Here is a 23,114-nt window from a genome sequence, read left to right as displayed (position 1 = left end):
CTCTCTCTCTCTCTCTCTCTCTCTCTCTCTCTCTCTCTCTCTCTCTCCCACCCCGTTTTGTTTTTAGCTTTCTCCTCTCTTATTAGGCTTGCTCGCTCCAGCTGGGCCTAAGTGATGCTTAGCATGTCCACCTGCACACTGTGAACACCCGGTCACACGGACCTTTCTGATTATGTCTGTGTGTCCTTTTTATGAGCACTCCTGTTTGTATGTGTAATGTGCTCAGTGGAGGTGTGTGGGGGGGGGGGCTCTGTTTTTGTCCTGATGAACTAGCCTGAGATGGGTTACTATGGTGACTGCACTAGATGTGCTGGTAGTGCAATGCCCCCCCTCCTCCTCCCCGTCCTCTGTATAAATACACTTCTAAATTCACCGCATTTAACTCACATTTAACTTATTCATGCATTTTTAATGTGTGATTACAGAAAGTAGGATTATTATTTTAAGCATAGTTGTCTTAGTCTGTAGTGGCATATTATATATTTATATATATTTATATATATATATTTATATATATATATATATATATATATGTGTGTTTACACCAGTTTGTGTGCTGCACTATGTGGGAGTAACTCACTGAATCTTCAGTCTGTCAATACCTGATGAGAGTTCAGTCCTACTACTCCCAGCCTCACTGCAATAACAACGTGTTTTTAATTGATCCATGAGGCCACTTGTGATCCGCTCGTCAGTTTTGCATGATCGGTGCTTACCGACGATCACAGGCATCCGCTGAAGTCCTGCTCGAGACGGGCAAACTGCAGCGCTGCTTCCCCCCGTTCGCTCCTCAGACCTCCTCTGCTTTCACAACATGTACCGTAGTAGCATACACGGCCATCGGTGCATTTCACCGGCAGACGGAGAGGGAGCTGGAAACCACCTGCACAACAGAGAGAGGGAGCTGGAAACCACCTGCGCAACAGAGAGAGAGGGCACACAGAGCACCTCCCTTCTCGGGTTCCTTTCGTGTGCCCACTGTACTGCTCCGTCCACCTCTGCGCCATCTCACCCACCGTAGTCATGAAACCAGATGGAGAGTCTGGCCGTGCCCCACAAAACCACCGGCCAAGCAGTAAATGCAATCATTCAACTATAGAATGTATGCTTGTATGATTTTTATTAGTTTTTTTTTTATTAACTGTTAATTGACTTTTATTAGCTGGTTTTGTTTCTGCTTTTCGGGAGATTTATCTATTGAACAGTGGCTTTCTTTGGCAGTGATACATGTAATAACAAACCCACTAACAGCCTGGTACACGCCAGAATACATCCCTCCAGCTCAGTGTTTCATTCAAAATGGAAAACATTTAGTTCAAATCAATGGAGCTACTTTATATTGGGACAATCAACCTCTTCACAGTTCAAAAACGGATTTCAATAGATCGATTATCAGAAATGAACAGTGTTTTTCTAAAAAAAAAAACTGCAACGCAATGCAATTTACCGTTTTGGAAATCATTAGCAAAGACCACAGTCAGAGAGCTGGTTGTCAAAATTGATTCCCAGACAAGCAAGTTAGAATCTCCCCAAACTGCATGCGAGGTTACAGCACAGGTGAATTCACTGTCAGGTTGAAACCACGTTGAACAAAAAAGTCAACATCGTCACTGAAATATGGATGCCTTTAGGACTCCAAATGCAAAGCTCTTAAAAAGAGATCTTAAATACACGTTCCAAGTTTTCTTTCGAGTAAAAGCAGGATGTGATGTCTATGACTGTGTGTATGTGCTGGGAAAAAATAAAGTATTTGAGTAGAGATGTAAGCATTATGGCAAAACATGAAACTTTAAAGCATTCAGGTCAGACCGAGTTTTCATTGGATTGGTGTTGACACATGCTTTGCTGTGTGTGTATATGTGTATGTGTGTGTGTGTGTGTCCATCACGTGCCCTTTTCTGCTCTTTAACAATGTTTAACTGGCCATTAGGCGTCCTGCTCTTGAAGTGAGGTAAACCGACACTTAATGCCAGACTGGAGTGGAAGGAGTGTCCCAGTGTGACGCTGATGCTGCAGCCTCCATCTGGGAGGAAACACTGGAGGGACTCCTGCCAAGACGGAGTGAAAGGGGACAGAGAGAGAGAGATGAAGAGCTTGCGCCTAGTTTATGAGCCTGCATCAAGCATTCCTAATTCACTTAAAGTTAAAGAGGGCCCATATTGAATCATGCCCTGCTGTTAAATGACAGCGTAATGAATGGAAGTCATTTTACAATGCCGCTGTGGCCACAGGCCCTCCCCTCCAGGGACTTGTCTGTCACAGGCAAGGTAACAGGGAGTGATTTGTTGACTATCCATGCCATACCTAGCATGCTCATGGATATCCTGCACTTGAAGACTAACAGAGGAAGGCAGTGATCTAAAGTCTTTGGGAATCTGCGAAGGTTTTTTTGTGGAAAAACAAACAGCAGACGGAGGGGATGTTTGCTCACAGTCGAAATCCTACGACGAAATGTTCATAGATAACATGTTGACAGAACTTTGCTGCTGCATGCGTGATGATAACAAGTCCGTAAGAAGTGGAAGACTAATTTATATAGTTTATAACGCATTTTATTGGTTCAAAATCATCTATCCATCTAATCCATCTTAATCGAATTAATGCCAACCTAGGGGGAGTCGTTTTAAATTTGATTTCAAAAGTATTTTTTCAAAGGAGATCACAGGACAAATGCTTTACACAGCAGATGCTGAAACAGACCAAAACAAATAAATACAACTTAATTTCGGTTGGACTTAAAATTGAAGGGGGGGGGGGCACTCCCAAAGCTGTGTGTTACAGGCCTGAGCAAAGTAAAGGTAGAGGTAGGGAGAGATATGGAAAAAGGGAAGCAGTGAGGTGTGATGTGTGTGTGTGAGGTCTTCCTGCAGCAGCCACTGAGAGCTGGTGGTCTAACAGTGCAGACAAACGGGCCATTAAACTGACCTGGCCCCTCTGCTTTCCATCCCTCCAGCGTCCCCTCTGCTTCTCCCTCTTTTCCGTCTTAGTTCGTCAACTCTCCCCCCGTCTCTCTGTTTGCTCCTGAGCAGCTTTGCTTTCTCCATCGCTCAAGTCCTGCCTCTTTTTCTTGCTTTCTTATTTCCTGTGCTTGTTATCGTATCTCCTCTCTCTGACACACACACACAAACACACAAACAATTGCAGTCTCATTTCAAGGCAGTTAGAGTCCAATTATTTCCTCCTCTCTGGGTGTTTTTCATCTTTTGCTTCACATTTTGGATTCGGCAGTGGCTCAGAGTTGGCAGCCTTGCAGCAATCCAAATCAATAGGATTTGCCACGCTTGGGATGAGCTCACTCGTCCATTCACCACACAGGGAATACCTCCACTAAACCCTTAAACTGTTTTAGCTGGAGGTAAAAACTACTCTGTGTCAAAAGAACGAGTTAGCATGTTGAGCTACAGCTTGGGCAGCTGTCCCATCACAGCTCTCGTACTTTCCCTTCCATGTCTGAATCCCTCTTCCTCTTTGATTTTTGTTTTTCTGTTTCAGTCTGAATGCCGAGTGGCTAAAGCACACACTGCAGCACTACATGAAGCAGGATAGTATTGGAAATGTAGCTTCACAGCCAATGCTCAAACGTAGAGGTCTAAAGCAGGCAGATGGGCTGATTTGTTTTTTTTCTTCTTTGAGGAAGAACGAAAGCCATATGGGATTGAAGACGCCGATTTTTGGCACAGCCACCAGGCAGGCGTAGCTCGTCCAGCCTCATGTGTAGCTATGGTCTGTGGGTCAGAGCGTCGGTGGGGCCGGGCTCTGCAGCTGCTGTCGTGCGGCTGCAAGTCAAGCAGAGGAACCGAGCCCCGGCCGCCTCCCTCTCAGGCCGAGGCTCACCACACCAAGACGCCGCTCTGCGCTCCACTCGCTAACGTGGGAAGATGAAAAGGAACGTCAGATGTTTTTTGTATTACTCACTCTAGTCTGTGTGTGTGTGTGTGTCTGTGTCTGTGTCTGTCTGTCTGTCTTGCACTACATCGTCGGCACAGTCCAGCCTGCGTTTGATTACCTGCTCTTGTTTCATAGTCCTCTGTCTGTTTCCAAATGTTTTGAGTATGTCAGGAATGCTGCCCCCCCCCCCCCCAACATGCTTTTTATTTGTTTGGAGCACCACCTGGTTTAGCTGTTTTGTCAGGCGTGGCCAGCATTTTTCAGATTTTTCTTTTCTTGGTTTGTGTATTTGCCAGCTGTCCAGTTATTTTCTACACATTGAACACGTCGGTTACAATCGGTCATGGAATTCAGCAGGAGGACTGAATAGATCCGTGCGGTTGCATTGTATCTTGTCATAGCAGAACACGTCGGGTTCCACGTGATGCAGTTCTAAGTTCTTTTATGCGACTTTCTTTTCAGAAAAGTTGAAATTGCGCTGTGCTGTGCTGCAGAGGGAAGGAGGGAGAGAGAGAGAGAGAGAGAGAGAGAGAGAGACCTGGAAATGGAATGAGGAACTGGGCAATAAGGAAAAGACCTCAGATACAAAGACAATGAGCATCTTATCTGCTTTACGTGTGGACTGAGGGTTTTAAATTCTTGGCCTTTTTGTTTGCTGGTTTTGAGTATGGAGTCAGAGCAGAGGTGCAACAGTATGCTGGAGATATAGAGACGGGCTTTATTAGAATTGTCTTGTAAAATATGTACAAACTTTAGCCCTTATGTGAATGTGAAGATTTAAAAGAGTATCGGTCGTCTCATGTCCATCTCACATGTACGATGGACATGAGACATGTTTCTCCGTCAGACTACGCGTGTGCATGCACTGGATATTTAGTGTTTGGACTCCAGGGATGTCAAACAGGGCTGTCCGCACACATTCGGTTTCTTTTGCCTCCTTTTCCTCCACTTCCCTCCTACACCTGTCTTTTCCTCTCCTCTCTCCTAGCAGCTTTGAGTCCAAGGTCATACCACGCTCGGTGGAAGTAGAAAATAGTGAGTCACTGTTTTTAAAAACAAGTGACCTCCCTCTCTCTTTGTCTCCCTCTGTCTGCACCTATCCCCCCCCCCCCCCCCCCCCCCTCTATCCCTCCCCCTTCCTCTCTGCTTTGCCAGTGCCGGAAGGTAGATGGAAGGAGGTGAGCCAAAGTCACCAGTGTGATCTGATTTAGGCCTCCCCCTTTTCTTGGCCAGCCATCTGACAGCGCCGGGCCTGCATGTTGCTCTTTTCTACCCGCTTCAATCTGCCACAGCCTGGCCCTGTGCCACAGCTGTAACGGGACCCAGCGTTGTGTATAAATAGGCTAGGCCGGCTCCCCTTGCCATGCTCCTCAATGGGAAGCTGAGGCAATGGAGGAACAGGTGCTCCAACCCACACACTCCCTCTCTCTCTCTCTCTCTCCCCGCTCAGTCCCCCCCCTCCCCCTCCCCCACCTTTTATCTGATGCCCTCGAATGTGGAAGTGCAGGTCTGTAAAGACGCACGTGTTCGCTCCCCTCGCTCGTCGTGTCACTCAGTCATTTTCCCCCTCTTATTGTCAACAGAAGATGTCGTCTTCAAAACATTTCCTGTGTGGCTTAATTTAATAGCACGCTGAGATTATTTCCACTCTTCAAACTGCTCCCCACCCCCCCTCTCTGTCTTTGGCTCTCGTACTATTATTCTGGTCCTCAACTCTCTTTGTTTTGGAGGTACAAGTTGGTACATGTTAATCAAAATGCCTCTCATGCAATTTCTCAGCCTCATTTTTTCACTGTAAAAGCCACAGCTTGGCAGTGGGCGCACAGGGAGCTGGCTTTACTTCTCAAGACTTTCCACAGCTATATCAACAAACAAATGCATTTTTCCACTGGCAGTCCACTTGGCACCGCGGCCGCATATTCTCTCTCCCGGGGGTTTGTTCAGCAACTGATCTGTTGACAAATCTATAATCAGCAGATCACCTCATCGGGGGCAACGTGTGTCTAACCTGACGGCGAGAGGAAACTTCTCACCGTCCAGAGTTAGCTGCCACCTGATTTCACGCTGGACAGGTCTGGTTTCACGCTAAGCTAACGCGAGGCTGCCCTCTGAGAGGCAGGCTGGTACCCAGGCCACAGAGGGCTCCAATCTCACCTTCTAAAAACTGCCAGTGTGATCCACTTTCTCACTGCCAGCCAGCCAGCCAGCTACGGTTGATGCATATTAAATTCTCTGCAGGGAGCACAACTCTAAAAATAAGAGAAGAATCCATCTGAAATTGTAGCTACACTATAACGGAGGCTGCAGCTGTGGGCGCTCACTGAATAGTGGAGATGGCAGTTTCTCTGTCGGGAGATAGTCGTTACATCGGTACGACCTCAGTTGCACCGGTCATGCTCAAGTAATTCTCGAGCTGTAATTATGAAGAGCTTATTCTGTGAGCTAATTCTGCTTCATATTTGACAAGCGAGAGGGAGTAAGGATGTGACAGAGACGGAGGATGACGTGCTAAAATGGCTGGGAGCTAAAGTGAAATGTTCCAATATATACTGCTGTTTAACAGATGTCGTTAGACTGACTTAGAATGGGTGCAAATTGGGGGGGGGGAAAACCCCTACAAACAGCCAAAACACTCCTTAAGATTTAGAGCCGCCCTGGACGATTATTCCTGTGATCTAAGAGATATCTGCAAGGAGAAGACGTAAAAGGAGAGAGGTTACACGGATGATCACACTGTTGCAAGCACACTGTCTTCCATTCCACAGAGCCCTGATTTGCTTTGTTGTAAAATCTAAATCATCACCATCAGGCGTTTCTCAGTTGCCACCACACAGCTTCTTCACACTGTGGCTGGATTGTGTCGACAGCGTTTCGTTTTTTTTATTTTTAGGTTAGGTTTTCAGGGTTGCAAAACTGTTTTTCAGAATGGCACTTGTAATAAACATCTGTCCTGTTGCCATAACCTGCTGTTGTTCATTTTGACATCTTCAAATGACACGTCACAGAAAGCAGAAGGACTGAACAGGTCATACATAATGTAAATGCTCAGTATTTGACAGGTGTTTTCACACATGCAGCCTGTACTATTATTGCTCTTTCAGGGTGGTGTGTGAGCTTATGCCACAATATCATAGTCGGTGACCGTTACAGCATCAGGACTGCATAAGTTGTGGCAACAATACTGCTGAAGTTAAATTTTAAGGCTGAACAATATATTGTTTCAGCATCAACATAAGGTAATGAGGTGAGGGTTAGACTCACCATCGCAAACCAAGGAACCATTTCATTGCTTGACAGAAAATTTAGACCATCAAAAATTCTCTTTTCATAACCAAAAGTGCATTTTCTCAAAGTAAACAGTCATTGCTTCCTATTAATAACATAATTTTGCCTCATTTAATTACAATTTTGTTAATGGTTTCGCATCGCAGTCATTCTCTTATGTAGAGTCTAACTTTTATGAAAGAAATACTTTAAAAAACGAAGAGTTGTCCCCTTATAATAATAATAATAATAATAATAATAATAATAATAATAATAATATCGATTACAGTGTTGTCGTTTTTACCAGTGTTGTTAAGCCCCATCTCGTCCTGGCATGTAGCATTCAGCTCTATTGTCTGTGTATGGAGGGATGGACCAGTGTTGATGGCGGTGTTTTGAATCTTCTCATCATATTAAAATGACATGCAGGCAGTCCTTGTGTGACCAACAGCAGCTCCGGCCTTCAGTTACAGCGGCAATGTGTGAAGAGACCTCATAATTATTCAAGCAGCGCACAGCAGCAAATGTCTAGACGGTGTCTTTTTCCACATGTTCGTTATCAGGAGAAGTGACATTTCTGAATATGCCGTTCCTCAAAAATGTTCATGTAAAATTATTATTTTTTTAAAATCTCCTATTGAGGATATCAACTCATTCACCTCGCTCCATCTCCCAGTGTTTTCCCTCTGCTGTTTCTGTTTGTCTGACACCTCCCTCCCTCCCTCCCTCGTCCTCCTCTTCTCATTCCTGCTGCCAAATTAAGTGTCAAACAGACAGGGAAGGCGGGTGGATGGCCCACATTTCTCCTATAGAGATCCACAGTATGGTACAGTATGTTCCAGTCTGTGCTCTGTTATTCCATTCGCTGCTTCGATACAGCCCCCCCCCCCTTTGCTCATTAACGTCTGATTGGGTTGTTATTGTAATTAAGAGCTCCTGTACAGCCAGTGAGAGCACCAAGCTGTCTGCTTATGGGTGGTCCTCAGTTGGAGGGTGGGCTTCACAGGGGTCACGGTCATTGTCCACCAACCAGCCCCCCCCCCCCTGCCCCTGTCTACTTTTTTGGTATTTTTTTTTATACAAAGCTCTGATTATGTCCAAATGCAACTTAAAACAGCAGCTCACAGTATAGTCTTTGTGTCAAAGGATTTTTGTTTTACAATTTCCTTCTTCAGATGACAAAACATGAAAAATGGTGCAGCAGGTGTCTTCCTCTTTCTCTGTCTCTCCCCCATAGATCCAGTCATGAGCTCAGTTTGTTTAGGATTTGTTGAGTAGTTTTTTGTTGATATTATGGCCAATAGTTAGCAAACTCTCCCTCCAGTGTGTGTGTGTGTGTGTGTGTGTGTGTGTGTCTCATGTAACAGTGGCCCATAGCGGCCCTCCATTCATGCATGTGATCACCAACCGTCCTATAGGTCCCTTACGTCACCCTGCGTTCCTGCCGGGGCTCAGGTTACACTTTCACCCCGCTCTCTCCCCTCCCATCATTTCTCTCCCCCCCCCCCCCCCCCCCTTTTTTCCCCCCCCCCCCCCCCCCTTAACCCCCTTTTTTCCCCCCTTTCCCTCCGATTCAATCTCCCTATTCGCGCTCTTTGCTTCTCCCGTGTCCCCCTGCTCCTAAACCTGGGAGGAGAGAGAGGGAGGAGATAGCTCATTATTTTAAAGACACAGTGGCTCTCGCAGCCAACCCCAGACTACATAACCCTTCCTCCACTCCTTTCCTCTCCCTCCTTCTCCTCCACTCTTCCCCATCTGCCCCCCCGATGCCCCCCCCCCCCCCCCCCACACACACACACACACACACACACATATACACAACCCCCGCCCCCCCTCCTTTCTGTCAGTCGAAAACAAGACTCCATTTTGCGGAGGGAGCTCCCAGCAGCACCGCGTACAGCTTCCCCTCGTGGCCCGCTAACATTTCTTTGTGTCAATAAAGCTTCCCCAACAGCAGACGTGACATACTGTACGTGCTAAGCCTGTAAGCACGCCGCGTGAAGAGAGAGAGAGACCACATTTCCACTAACACATTTCTCAAAAGTACGATAAATATGAAAAAGTCATGTTTGTGTCCTCTTGGTGTTTTCTTGAAGATCACTGTGGGCAGAGGTGAGTTGCACCCTGGCCCTGTTGCTGTTGCGTAAAGTAGTTTGTTATGCTGCCGTGTTGCACAATAGGTATCCGGTTAGTACTGCAGGCTGACAGCGAGTGGGTGGCCTGTAGGCCTGTTTGATGTGTCCCGGAGATAAGACAGGCGGGGCTGAGAGGTGTAAGGTTGCTCTTATCACCGGGAATAACACCGACTGACACACAGTGGCGGAAGAAGTGTGTTTTGGTTTCTGACACAGTATGTGTCTAATAAAGAGGGTGCGGCCCGTTGCTAGATTGTGTGAATGAGTAGCTGTTGTTTCAAACTCTTGCCTTATCTGATGAGATTCCTAACAACCGAAATTGATTTATTGTCTTATTTTATGAGTTGTTTTTTGGCTGCTGGTAAAGCCGGCTGCAGTCGGAAGTGTACAAAGTTGAGCTGGCATTGGCCACGTCCACATCAACGTGGATACGTTTGAATGTAATGTTTTCTATCCAAACAACTGTTTTCTGATCGTTTTTCGGTCGATAGAGGTCATTTTAGTACACGGTGAACGACGGACGGCAATGATCTTGTGTCCACTTGTTGCTGTCTGACAATAAATGGTTGAATATGTAGATTTTGTGTGAAAAATGTACCGTTAAGAGTTTTATTTGATTGTAGATTTTATTTGTAATCTATTTTGGCACTTTATTACAGAGCTCTTTCTGTTTAGAGAGATATTGACGGACTACTTATCAAGAGACAAGCTCTGCTGTGTTGTTTTGGGAACTTTTTCATCCAATCTGGGGTCACTGACCCCGGGATCTGTGTCCAGAACAGTCCTGCATCACTTATATCTCATGTATTTGTAAATATTCTGATATACTTTCATTTCGTTTTTACAATCTTGGTGAACTTCGTGTGCACTGCTGCTGTCATATTGCTATACGCAGCTGTTGACTGTTTATCTAGGCTTGTCCAGTTGTGGTTTAGGTCGGGTTCAGGTCTTTCCAGTTGACAGTGGGTCATGTGACAAAACACAAACACATTTGGATGTCCAGTCGACTACTGGCTACTCGGTGTAACACTGAATAATTAACAGGATGGCTTCACCTGTGTACAGATGAGTAAAGTTGATACCTACGGTTTAATATCAATTTCTTTTATCCTAAAAGTTTTGTCACCATGTCAAATGAGTTGACTGTTATTGACATGCCCGGCTGCGTTTGAAAAAGACATTCAGTCTCGCTATTATGTGTATATTTCTCTTCAGTTTGAATGTTTTTTGGGATTAAACGGACTAGTCCATTGTCGAGCCTTTTTTATTTTACTGTATCGGACACATTCACAGAAAAAGCAGGAACTAATTTACACATTCTCAAGCTTCAAATGCTGTGAAACATCGATACTTTGCATGGATATTTCAATCAAAATGTAACTTTTTTCTGATCCAGACATTTGTTTCTAAGGTACAAACAAGTGACACTTGGTGAAATACCTTCTGACTGTTTAATTAATATCTTAGTTTGACTTTTAACAGTCCACAGTCCACGCTTGCCTAACTCCCCCCAACTGCCAACATGCGGTTGTAGTAAACAACACGGTTTTATTTGGCCGTGCAGTGATTACAGGCTTTATTGGCTCCTATCCATTTCAAGAAGTCACTCAAACTCCATCGATGTGCTGCTGGTCAGAGTCTGCACCTGGATTGTTGACATGTTTGTCTCGCTGACCTTTAACAGAATGAGAAGTTAATAGGTAGCTTACACCTGGGAAATGAGGACAGTCAATATCAACTCAATGGAAACAAGTTAGTCCACTGCAATCAATTTTGACTTTTTTTTCTATTTCAAGATGCCGTAGTGCCATTGATTATTTTGTGTGTGTGCAAAGTGGCAGCAAAGGATTGAGCATAATAAATGGGGAATATAAGAAAAAGGTGGAGAGCAGGTGGGGTTCACACCACCAAGATGCATGGAAGACCCTCGCAGTGTGTGATTAGTAGCAAGACCCTCGCAGTGTGTGATTAGTAGGCGTGTCTGTATCATTGATTTGAAAGCAGCAGACTAAATGGAGACCATTAGATGACTTCTGTGATAGGAGACTCATTTTACCCTACATGCATCAGCTCAGGCTGCTTTTCATTGTTTTGGTTTTTACAAATGAATCTGGTTTTTATTGCTCTCAGTATTGAAATCGTAATGAAATAAATGACTGAGAGAAGTCTGTTTTGTTTTACGCAGTGGAAACACGTTTCATTACCAGATTGCATTTACATCTAATCTTTTCGCGTGTTGGTTATTGACCAGAACCATCTGTTTTGGGCCGTAATGGCTGGTCGTATTGTTGGTACGGTACATGCAAGCTTAAAGTCATGCGATAGAAATTAGCGTTAGATATCTCCCCACTAACCATTGTAGTTTTAATGAGTATGTTCACTGAGTGGAAATGGGTGTGTTGACACCGCAACATTTATGCAAATGTTCCTCTCATTTTAACAACCTGCTCAAGCATCATAAAGCAGTCAATCATAACGCTTCCACTTTAAACAGCAAATCTGCTCACGTGAGATGACGCTTGCTTTGGCAACAGATCATGCATCTCGCTCTGCGTCCTCTTGGTAACTTTGTAAACCTGTTTTTAAAAGGTCAAATAAAATGTGTTTCGCTTCCTGATATAATGACAAAACCAGAAATAATGTTTTACCTGTTTTAAACTATGACGGATTCTTGACTCCCACTTTAGAATTTTCCTTTAACTTCTGAGGAAGACGTTGAAAATGTGCGTCTTATCATTTGTAGCAAGCAACAGCAGCATGCCTTTTCTTTCTGTACATCTCCTTTAGTAACTCTGTGTGTGTGTGTGTGTGTGTGCGCGTGCATTTACTGGTCCAAATGTGTGCTTGTGTGTGTGTGTGTCAGTGTTCAGCAGCTAAAGAGTATGAATGAGCATGGATAAGCATTTAGCTTCCAGGCTTCATTTCTCTTAACCCCTTCATGTCTGCTTCATTCAGATCAGACAGTGCCATACAGTAATTTCCTCTCTGGAGAAATAATGTTGGAGCCAATGAGAAGAGAGAGAGAGAGAGAGTGTGTGTGTGTGTGTGTGTGTGTGTGTGTGTGTGTGTGTGTGTGTGTGTGTGTGTGAGAGGGAGAGGGAGAGAGAGAGAGAGCGCTTGCGGCCAGTCGGATTGTAGAGGGGACTTCAGTGAGCCTGTTTCATGAATGGCTCTGCTCCACTTAGTGCAGATCACTAGTGGTTTCACGGTTGATGTTCACATCCGGTCGTTTTGATACCGTTGCAAATCGAAGACTACTCTCGCCTTCATTTAATGATCTATACACAGTCTACAGGTTTGGCCTGTTACTGTAGAAGTCGAGGAATGACATTTCTCTACATTTATACTGTGATGTGCTGTTATTATTATTATTATTATGATGAATGATCATATGATTAGTCGATTCATTAATTGGTCAATCAATAGAAAAATAACCACTCATTTCTACTATTACAAAAGTCTGCTAATCATCCAGTTATTATATAAACGTCCAAACATTTGTAAATTCCAGCTTCAATTCTGTGGATTTGCTGCTTTACTTGAGATGACCTTGTAATTAATTGGTGTCACTCTGAGCTTTAGGAAATCGTGATAGACATTTTATTAACTGAACAATTTGATGAATTGAAAAAAGTTGAATTTATTCTTCTCTAAAAGACTTTCAACAAAACCTGACCCTTATTCAGGGCTGTTGTATTACATTGCATTAGTTCTAGGGATGTGTTCCTAATGAATAATAATACATATTGAGAGGCCGTGGTGTCTTACCAAAACCGTAGTAAACATGAACAAAATTCCTGGCTGAATTATTCTAAAGACTTGTTTTATGGCTAATATTTGTTTCTCACATCTCCCTCCCTCTTAATCCCTCCAGTCTGCCAGAGCAAGGACATCCGGAACAATGTGACCAACCTCCAGTCGTTGGAGAACTGCACCATCATCGAGGGCCACCTGAAGATTCTGCTCATGTTCAAGACCAAGACTGATGACTTCCGGGGCCTCAGCTACCCAAAGCTGCGAGTGGTGACCGACTATGTGCTGCTGTTCAGGGTCTACGGCCTGGAGGCCCTGAGCGATCTCTTCCCCAGCCTGACTGTGATCCGCGGAAGCAACCTCTTCTTCAACTACGCTCTTGTAATTTACGAGATGCTGCAGCTGAAGGAGGTGGGCCTCCACAGCCTCATGAATATCACGCGGGGCGCTGTGAGGATCGAGAAGAATCCAGACCTGTGCTACCTGGCCACCCTGGATTGGTCCAAGATCCTGGACACGGTGGAGGACAACTATATCGTGGCCAATAAGAACGACCGAGAGTGTGGAGACGTGTGTCCCGGCACGGCCCAAGGCCAGACCGTCTGCCCACAGAACACCATCAACGGACACTTCAGGGGACGATGCTGGTCGCAGAACCACTGCCAGAGAAGTAAGTGTATCTGTGTCTTAATGGATGATAACAGTGGAGAGCTTTCGTGTTTTTTTTTTTTGTTTTTTTTCCCCCTCATATATTTACATTCAGTGTGACTCGCACTTAGCGAAGATATCATTATCGCTGACGTCCATAACGGTCCATAAATCTTCTTAGAAGTCATAGAAAATAAGATGCTCCGTAGTTTTCTTCAGTATCAAAGTAACCCAGTGATAGTCGTCTGTACCTCCATAGGAACAGTGCAAACAGGAGCTGTCAATAGCTAATTTGGCATACTTTTTAATGGTTCCAATTTGTCCCAATGTAAAATAATACAGGGTAAAAATAGCTCAAGTTGTAGCCCACAGCTAACTAAGCGACTCCACGGCTTTATTACACTTGGTATAGGTGGTGTCAGGTGTTTTAACCAGCCGGATATACACGTTTATCTAGGAAGCATTGGACAAATCTCCATATTGACTGACTGTTTTGTGCAGACATGATAGTGTAGCACCTTTGCAGAGTCCATCACGCTGCTCATTGTAAAGTGGTCCATTGAGACACATAATGATAATATGCGCTGGAGATTTTTTTTTTTTTCCTCCCCAGAAATCAATTGAGACGACTGATGTTTTCATTGCAAATGGTTTGTGTAATGATTTCTATGATGCGGAGGGTTGCTCCTGATATCAGCAGCCAGGGGTCGCGGACTCCCTCTGATTAGCATTCATTGACTGCAGCGTCGTGGGCAAGTGTTCGGTAATTGTAGGCTCGGGATCTGCTTGATGTGTGGAATGACTCAACTGCATTGTTGAGTCCGGGAACTGCGAGCTCAAAGGTAGGCATTGTGGCGTAAAAAAAGGGGGTTCGATCGAGAGAGCCGACGGACGGGAATAAACAGTAATGTACACTTGTTTGTTAAATATTGCACAGATTTTCTCTCCTTTTTGATGGAAACGAGCTGCGGGTTTGCTCGGCGCTGCAGCCAGCTGCCAGTATGCCGGCCGGTCTTTCCTCTCCCACCATAAACATAGAGAAAGGCTTCTATTGTAAGACACACAGAGAGAATGATTATTATTTTTTGAAGGCGATTATAGCTTGTGTTGTTTTTTTCTCTTCTGTCTCTGTGTCTGACAGAAAGGCCAGCATTCGAAGCACAACGACCTCGGCCGTGTTTATACTTTAACATCGACTGTTGCAGCCAGCATATAATGTTGGCTCCTCGATTTTCTGCCAGGACTCACTGTTGGAAAAGTAATGCAGGTTATGTCTTCTCTCCAACAAGTTGTACAGTATGTCTAAACGGTGAGGTTATAACAAGCATTTTTAGCATTACAGAGGAGGAGCGATGGCACTTAAGATTGTTGGAAAACTTGATACAATTAATTAAGAGCTCAAAATTCATATGTCAGGCAAATGAAAAAAAAAGCCATTGTTGTTGATATTTGTGAAGTCCTAGGCCTGTATTTACCAAAGAAAATGTTTTTGACCTAAGGGAAAGATAAATGTTGAAATCCTTCACTTTTACTTATGAATAAATGCTATTATGAAAACTTCTTTCATGAATGAAAAATACCTAAATTTAAGAGAGTTCCAAGTAGATTTTAGATGATTGCAGTTCAGACAGAAGTGATCACATCTTTTGGAGTGAATGTGCAAAAACACATCGCTGGTTATAATGAGTTATACGTTAACTGAGGCAATATCTTTCCTTCAGAAGTGGTGGTAATTTCATCCTATTATTTGCATTTGACTTGAACATTCGATCGGATTTCACACCACATTTCTGACTATTTCCACTTTTCGTGCAAAGTCACTCTCTGCTCCAGTCAATGTTTTCACTCCTACGTTAAGTGAGTGTTATTCTGAGATGTTTGACAGCTACGGGCCCTGGATTTGATTTCAAACACAAACCTCTTTTTAAACCATTAAAAAAATAAAGAAAGAAAGAAAGAAAGAAAGAATGTGGACCGATTAACAGAAGCGGGCGCTCGGTACGGCGAACAGCGCTGTCGTACATGTGCGTTCATGTCCGGGGAAAGCGGGTATGACTCCGTGCTCTGCGTCACGTGACGGCCTCCAGTTTAGTCGAGAGCTGCGTTTCAAAGACGGAGACATTTCTAGAACATGATGCACGAGCCAGTGCGAGTGTACAGATGAGCTGTACAGATATGTGCACATGAAGTGTTTGTTAAATGCGGGCGAGTGTTCGTGTGAGTTTCATATGTGCGCGCTAAAGTGCTCGTCCCCCACTGGAGGCGAGAACCACGGTTCCTCATTTCCATCGACCCTTTTTAGACGACAGCCGCGACTTTTAATGCTTTTCTCAAATCAGTGTTGTTCTACATTCTACAAGTACAAATAGTGTAGCAGCTCTTACAGCAGTAGTAACAGTATTATTAGCAGTGAGTTTATGTGTTGTTTGCCTGCCTGTGCAGGGATACACGATGAAACACGTGCTGGGTGGTGGTGGTGGTGAGAGGAAACTGTAGGGTCGTTAATTAGAGCTTCTGTAAATGAAAACTCACAGTTTACAAACTTAGACGCACATATACACGTGTGTGCGTTTGCAGGGCGGTGGAGCGTTAGATTAGGGAATTATAGTTAATGTGTGAGTGGAAACTGGGGTTTGTTTTTGTTGTGTTTTTACAGGGTTCCATTTGCCTTAGGTAAGAGCCGAGGGAGAGCCTGCATTCCTCTGATCCTACACATGCTCCTTACGAGCAGGAAAAGCGCTGTGTGTGTGTGTGTGTGTGTGTGTGTGTGTGTGTGTGTGTGTGTGTGAACCAAGACAAGCCATGTTTAACTGCGCAGGGCCCTTAAGTAACTTGTTGGCAATCCAAACAGCCTGGAGAGTGTATGAGATCTGACATTCACAGCCCAGTGTTGTTTTCTCTGTTTTGTATGTGTGTGTTTATCTGACGCACACAACATTCTCATGTGTATGTGCCTCCAGTATATCTACAACGCTGTGCAGGTAGTCGAGGTCAGCCCAGTAGTGGGTTTTGTCAAGTGCATTCAGGCTGCAATTTCCCCAGCTTTTACAAGCTGTCACCAGTCACTGTGGCTCTGTTGCCTGATTGAATGTTGGCGGTTACTTGCTTTTCCTGTAGAAAACAGTAGAGTGCATTTCGATCAACGCTGGTAGTCTGCTTTATTCGGGCTGTGTGGTGTTGTAGAACAGGGCATTGTGTTTTTTGTTGTTGCCTGAATCGGTTGAAATGTATTCGAGTGGTGGATTCTTACCCGTCCAGCACGTGCCTCTCTGCGGCTGACCCGCCACATGGATGTCCCCGTGGAAAACAGAGAATGAGAAGAATTGTTTATTATTTATATATTACATGATTGCTACTGGAGTAGAAATACCAGATTGGCATGAAAAGGAACACTTCTAGAAGAGAAGGGGAGGGTTGTGAGGTGTGAGATCAGTGACGTGCACAGATAACTGGCACCCGCTTTAACAGGATGTGCAGGCATGCGGCGTACAACTTCTGCACCCACATGTATGCACATGATGCATCCAGGATGAGTAAAATGACCAAAAATAAAGTTTGTGCTATCATACTTTGATATTGAAAATGTTGGCCCTGGTCGCCGTGGTTTGGCACTTCCTTTCTGTCGCTGGCTCTTTGCGGTCTTTAAACTTATTGATTTGGATTTGAGATAAATGTAGTATTTAATCTCTTATCTAATTTATTCCCATTATTAAAAAAATAATAAAGGCATTTTAACGTAAGGACGGGTGTTTTGTTTTGTCAGTGGGACCTTTTTAAATGGTGTTCAAATTTAAAAACAAATAGAGAATGAATAAAAAGGAAGCAAGAAGACTGAACGTATAGACAAGCTCTATTTACAGAAGAGAGACGGAGGTATAGTAGACAAACACAAAGGCAGACTGCTGGTTGGAAAGTAAGCACACAAGACCGAGGACTTTAACAAAGGAGAGGTTACGGGAGAGAAAAGGGACAGATAGAAAGGAAGTACGGGTAATATTCACAGATGAGAGAAAGAGGGGATGGGAGCAAACACTCGATCTCCTGTTTAGATAAGGCTCTGTCTGTTGCCGAGGCCTGGCACACCGTGTGCAGCCTCACAGACACCGGCCAGCACTGTGCTTGCACAACTGACACACACGAAAACACACACACACACACGAGCAGGAGAAGAGAAAGCTTTCCAGGTCAAAGTTCCCTTTGCCTACGTGCTTTGTTGTTTGTTGCGATTGTTTTTTAAGGCACACTAAACACAGCTTCACCTTCCAGTGACGAAAGCCATAGAGGGGGAAATGCCCTCTCTACATCACACGGACCACTTTGAGACCGTCGCAGTCAAGACAGGTTAAACCTGCACCGGCGGTCCATCTAAATGGGTCAGCGTGCGTCATTCGGCACGGCTTTGTGACCCTCCTTCTGACCAGAGTTGAACACGGGTCGGACTGCCCGGCTATGAGCGCGGCTTCTCTGCTGGGGATGGGAATTTAGTTTTGTCCCATGGAGGCTTTTAAAAAGAGATTCAACCAACTTCCAAGCTTTTTTGAAAAATGGAGAGGGAGGCAGAGAGTCCTGTTGAGCAAGAGAAAACAAAAACAAAACTTTATGGTGTTTACAGTACTGTATGTAATTCTCAGTTACTGGAACTTCATTTCCATGGAGCTACGGCTGTAATCTGTGAGCGGTGATGAACTCATGCTGGCAGTTTCTGAAAGCATAGAAAGAGCAGTTTATGAAAGCATGTTCAGAAGACTTTGTATTTCTACTAGGGGTTATTAAATAATAGCATTGTTTTCTGCCTGTCTTAAAACGATACTCGCATGCCTACGTGTATGTTGAGAGAGCTATTGGATTGCATCTCCGTTCCAGTAGTTTGTAGGTTTATTTGTGTCCCGGCAACAGATCTGCATGAAAATACCAAAACATGTCCTCCGACTGGGAATAAAGTCTATCGAAAACACAAAGAGGGATTTTGTATTTAAACGATTTTAAAGACTTCAGGAACTCAACGGTCCCGGCCAAGAAATACACCCGCACATAACCCCTCGCAGCACCACAAATAGTCATTTTTACACTTTGGTTTTGTTTTGTACAGATTATATTGTGTGTTTCCCCTGCTTTCAGTCTTCATGGTAAGCTAACAGACAGCTATGAGAATCATATCAATCTTCTGATTTAACTCAGAACAACTAAGCGAATAACTCATTTCCTATACGTTGAACTATTCCTTTTGTATTTTGCATCACAAGACTGTTGATCATAACGTGATACTCAGCTGGTCATGTGAATTGTCGTCAATGACATTTCCATCAGTTTTATTTCTCATGCCAGCAAAATGCAGTGGACAGTGGATGTGGATAAGATGAGGAGCCAGGAGGGGAAGACAAGGGGGTTGGGCAAAGCAAAATAAACAGAGCAAAACAAACAAGTCAAGTTTGAAGTGTGGCTCCCAGGTACAGACACGCACTCAAAAAAAAAACACACACTCACTTTTGCCAGAGTGCAGAGTGGCCAAGCTAGAAAAGGACGATATGAAGGATGGAGGCGCTAAATGAAGCGTGCTGTTGGCCTGCGCCCACAGCCAAACAAAAACACTTAGCCAGCCCCGCCTCTTAATTGGGGTGTAAAAGTGTCTCCGCTCAGGCTGCTTCCCCACTGACTTCTCGTTCGATCTCTTCTCTGTTTCTGCAGTTGTTTCTAATGAAAAGTAAATTAAATAGTTCTCCAGAAGCTGCCGTTCTTAATTAGCCATTTAGTGCTCGGTGACACAGGGAACAGGAGCACACAAGGGGAGCGTTGGGCTCTCTCTAAGCATCTTCATAGTGAAGAAACACCACAGGATGTTTGTGAGAGTCCAACAATCCTCGCCGATGTTACCGACTAAAAAGTTAAGGCTCATTTATAATCAAAAATGACACATCACTAATTTAGAATTACTCTAGAGGGAATAAAAATGACCCAAAAGTCCCAGATTCATTGAATAACTTCATTGTGTTTAGATCTTTGCGTCATTGTTGAGCAGGACTGGGTGCCACTCGACATCATTTGATACAAACGCTGAGATGACACCTGAGTTTTGGCACCGATTTTAGTTTAGTTTTAAAGCCCAGCCATAATTGCAAACATTTCTAAGCAGATGACACCCAACCGGTACTGGCCTGTAAAAGTAATATTCAGATCATAAATATAGGGTACATATTGTAAACTATAAATGTCCGCATGTGTATGCGAAACAGTCACGAGAGTTAGAATTGGCTTTGTGCACATTCAAACGCTTCATTAAATTTGATGCGTGAAGCAACAACCGTGTACATGTATTGAGTCACCGCTCTCAACTCACGAGCCTCCATCTGGAGGGGACGGCTTGTTGTTTTTCCTGTCTGCCAATCACCCATCTAGATCACACGGGCACAAACACACACTCTTTACCTCTGGTGATCAACAGTTACGATGGCTGTACTATAAAGACAAAAGGAAAATACATACAGTAATTCCATATTTTGCTGACGTGTCGAACATTTTCTTGAAAGGCAAGCAAATAATGGCATTCTGGAGCCCTGAGTTCATGTGAACTTTGACACCGATGCTTTTCCAGTGAGAGGCGACCAAGTTAGAAACGCTATCTTTTGCCGTCTTCTCCCTCACTGGAATTAACTCTGCTGCCTGGAAGTGGAAGCTGACTTTACAGCTGGGAGGAAAACCAAATCGGAACATGTACCGGCTGCACATATAGGAATATATAGTGTTCTTTATCACGTGCCATTTTCGGGACATGTGGTGAGGTGTAGGACCTGAGAGAGTCTGGCACACATAAGTTCACATCAGCATTAGGGTTGGGGCTATATTATTAGAGCCAAAGTGATTGTCTGGCTGTTATGATCCAGTTATTAGATAGTTATTTGCCCTGCTAAGTTTGTGATTCCTGAATTTGCAGCACATTTAAGTCAAACATAGTGTGCTCTCCTGAAGTGAAACATTTCAACTTTTTGACTTCCTTCTGTTTATTCAAACAGGAAAAAGTAGAGAGCACACTTGAATGATGGTATTTGAATTGTTTTTAATATCCTTCTTTGTTCCAAGTCCTGAGTAAAGTGAATTACAAGTGATGTGGTCCTGATGGTGATACACACAGAAGAGAGATGCGAACATCTGCTCTCATCTTTCTCTCCTTTATTGCTATAGACACCGACAAGCTCCTCTTTGATGCTGTCCAGTTGTGATAGCTTCTCCGTGGCGCCTTGCCTTAGATCAACACACACACACACACACACACACACACACTCACTGGTGTTTGAATTACCATTGGTGTCTTATAAGGGACAACGAGTGTGAGGGAGAGACAAAAACTGAAAGAGAGGGGAGGAGAAGAGGGAGGAGAGGAAGGATAGAAGCAGACAGATGGAGAGGGAGAGTTGGTAATTGTGCTCTTGTGTTTTCCTTCCTGGCAGCTTGCATCCTTGTTAACAAATCCAAATTAACTTTGATAAGCTGGCATCAGTTGTGTGCAAGTGCATGTGCATGTGCATGTGTGCGTGCATTTCCCTCTACCCGCTCCATTTGTGCAGTGAGTGCAGTAGCAGGCAGGCAGTGCTAGCCGAGTGCCCCGGGGGATCTGGAAAAGTCTCTCTCCTCTCTCCTCGAGCTCATCAATGGACGGGCACTCCCACATCCTGCTCTACACGCGCACACACACAAACACACACACACGCACACACATATACACTTGCAATAGTAACGGTACACTTTCAGATAGACACATGCACAACAAATGCACACTTGCACACAGGGCCAAGTGGAGCACAAACATACTCTCTGCCCACTATTCTAACAGCGGATTGGCTGTAAGTGGAGAGAGGATGGGGGCTTCTGAGGATACCAACATGCTGGAACAAGATGTGTGGCTACTGTTGCCGCACTGTGTTTTCAGTATCAAGAAGGAGAGAGTCATTCCTTATCTCATAATACTTTCTTCTTTTGCATTTCTTAAGACTACACGCTACTCGTGTTCACATAGGACAAGGGGCTGTTGAGAAGGAGGCTGGTATACCTTCCTAATGAGGGTGATGGTTTGACTCCCTCTGTGTGCACGAGTGGTTTGGTGTGTGTGAGCCGTAGAGGAAGGCATGTTGACAGGCAAGCGGTTTGTTACAGCCTGAGCTGTCTGTGAGGACTTCCTCATTACTTCCTGCCTTTGTCCGAAACACTTCCTACTGCCGAGCTGTACAACTGGGCCCTGGGGGGGGGTGGGCAAAGAGAGCGGGGGTAGGGGTGTTATTTACATGGGGGGGGGGGGGAAGTTAAACGAATGGATCACAGCTCTCCAGATCCGCAAACCCTTAACAGAAATGCTGAGCTCTGACGGTGCTGCAAATGTTTATTTCATGAATCGCTTCGCAAGCCTCCAGCAAACGCGAACCCGAAGGTTGTAAATCAGTTTGTCAGAAATTAGAAGACAGGGAGCTGGGAGGAGAGGCGAGCTGCAAGGATTGAAGTGTTTGTGTGTGTGTGAGGGAGCAAAAGAACACTACCCGCCCTCTCGTCGAGGGAAGGGGATTCTTTTCAGGTGTTTGGCCAGATCAGATGACATCAACACTACACACACACACACACATCATGCACACTTGATAGTGAAGACACAATCTGATCAACACTAGCACTATGTACTAGTGTTTATTGTTACGGTCCAGTCTTTACATAGCATACCCTCCCAGCACCAGTAGCCACAAGATCTACAAATAATGAAGTCAATAATGTAACACTAACACGGTCATCAAACTCACTTAAGTCCTGTGTGGATGCATGCACAGTATTATGTTGCGTACAGCGTGTTGTGGTGGTTTCACTGCTCTTATTTACGCTCTAAAGGGGTGCCAAAAAGATTTTCAAGATTTTGTGTGAAGGAATTAATTAAATGAACTGCTTCATAAACGGCTTCATTGGAGCAAGGACGCGCTGTGTATGTTCAAGCATACATGATTTCAGAATGTAGAGGCGTAACACCTCACCACAGCTACTCGTATGTGCTGTATTTGGAATACATAATGCTTTATGCTCCATCAAATACTTTGAATTTCATGGGTGGCTTTGAGGCGTTGCACCGGCTCAGCTGAAGGGTGTTTGAACATTTTATATTCTCAAGAATTTTACATCACCTTCTTGGGAAAAGCAGAGTTTCCCACATGTTGGAAATGTATCCGTGTTGGTGTGCGGGTTGTGGAGTTCATGCTTATCTGACACCTAACACATGGAAGTTATTAGTATGCTTTCCCGTTATTATTTCTTTATGTTTTCACCCTAGTTTGTTCCAGCAAGTCAAAACGGTTGTAATTGAATCTTGAAAACATGCGTGTGCTAAATGAAGCTCTCAGAAATCAGCGTCGTGTTTCTAAACTGTTTCTTCCTGAATTGGACTTGTTCATCCTCATATGACCC

General features: G+C 44.3%; 1 protein-coding gene across 1 annotated transcript in view; it reads left to right on the top strand.

The window, feature by feature from the left end:
• insrb (insulin receptor b) overlaps positions 1 to 23,114 on the top strand; it is a 69,739-nt gene that overhangs the window by 7,880 nt on the left and 38,745 nt on the right. The window contains exon 2 of the mRNA XM_031864320.1: positions 13,162 to 13,710. Coding sequence (XP_031720180.1) covers positions 13,162 to 13,710 — 549 coding nt within the window. The remainder of the gene's footprint in view (positions 1 to 13,161; positions 13,711 to 23,114) is intronic.

This window comes from Anarrhichthys ocellatus, unplaced genomic scaffold (assembly GCF_004355925.1).
Source record: "Anarrhichthys ocellatus isolate YVR2014 unplaced genomic scaffold, GSC_Weel_1.0 scaffold30, whole genome shotgun sequence".
Taxonomy (NCBI): Eukaryota; Metazoa; Chordata; class Actinopteri; order Perciformes; family Anarhichadidae; genus Anarrhichthys; species Anarrhichthys ocellatus.
This window is presented reverse-complemented; position numbering and strand designations above follow the sequence as displayed.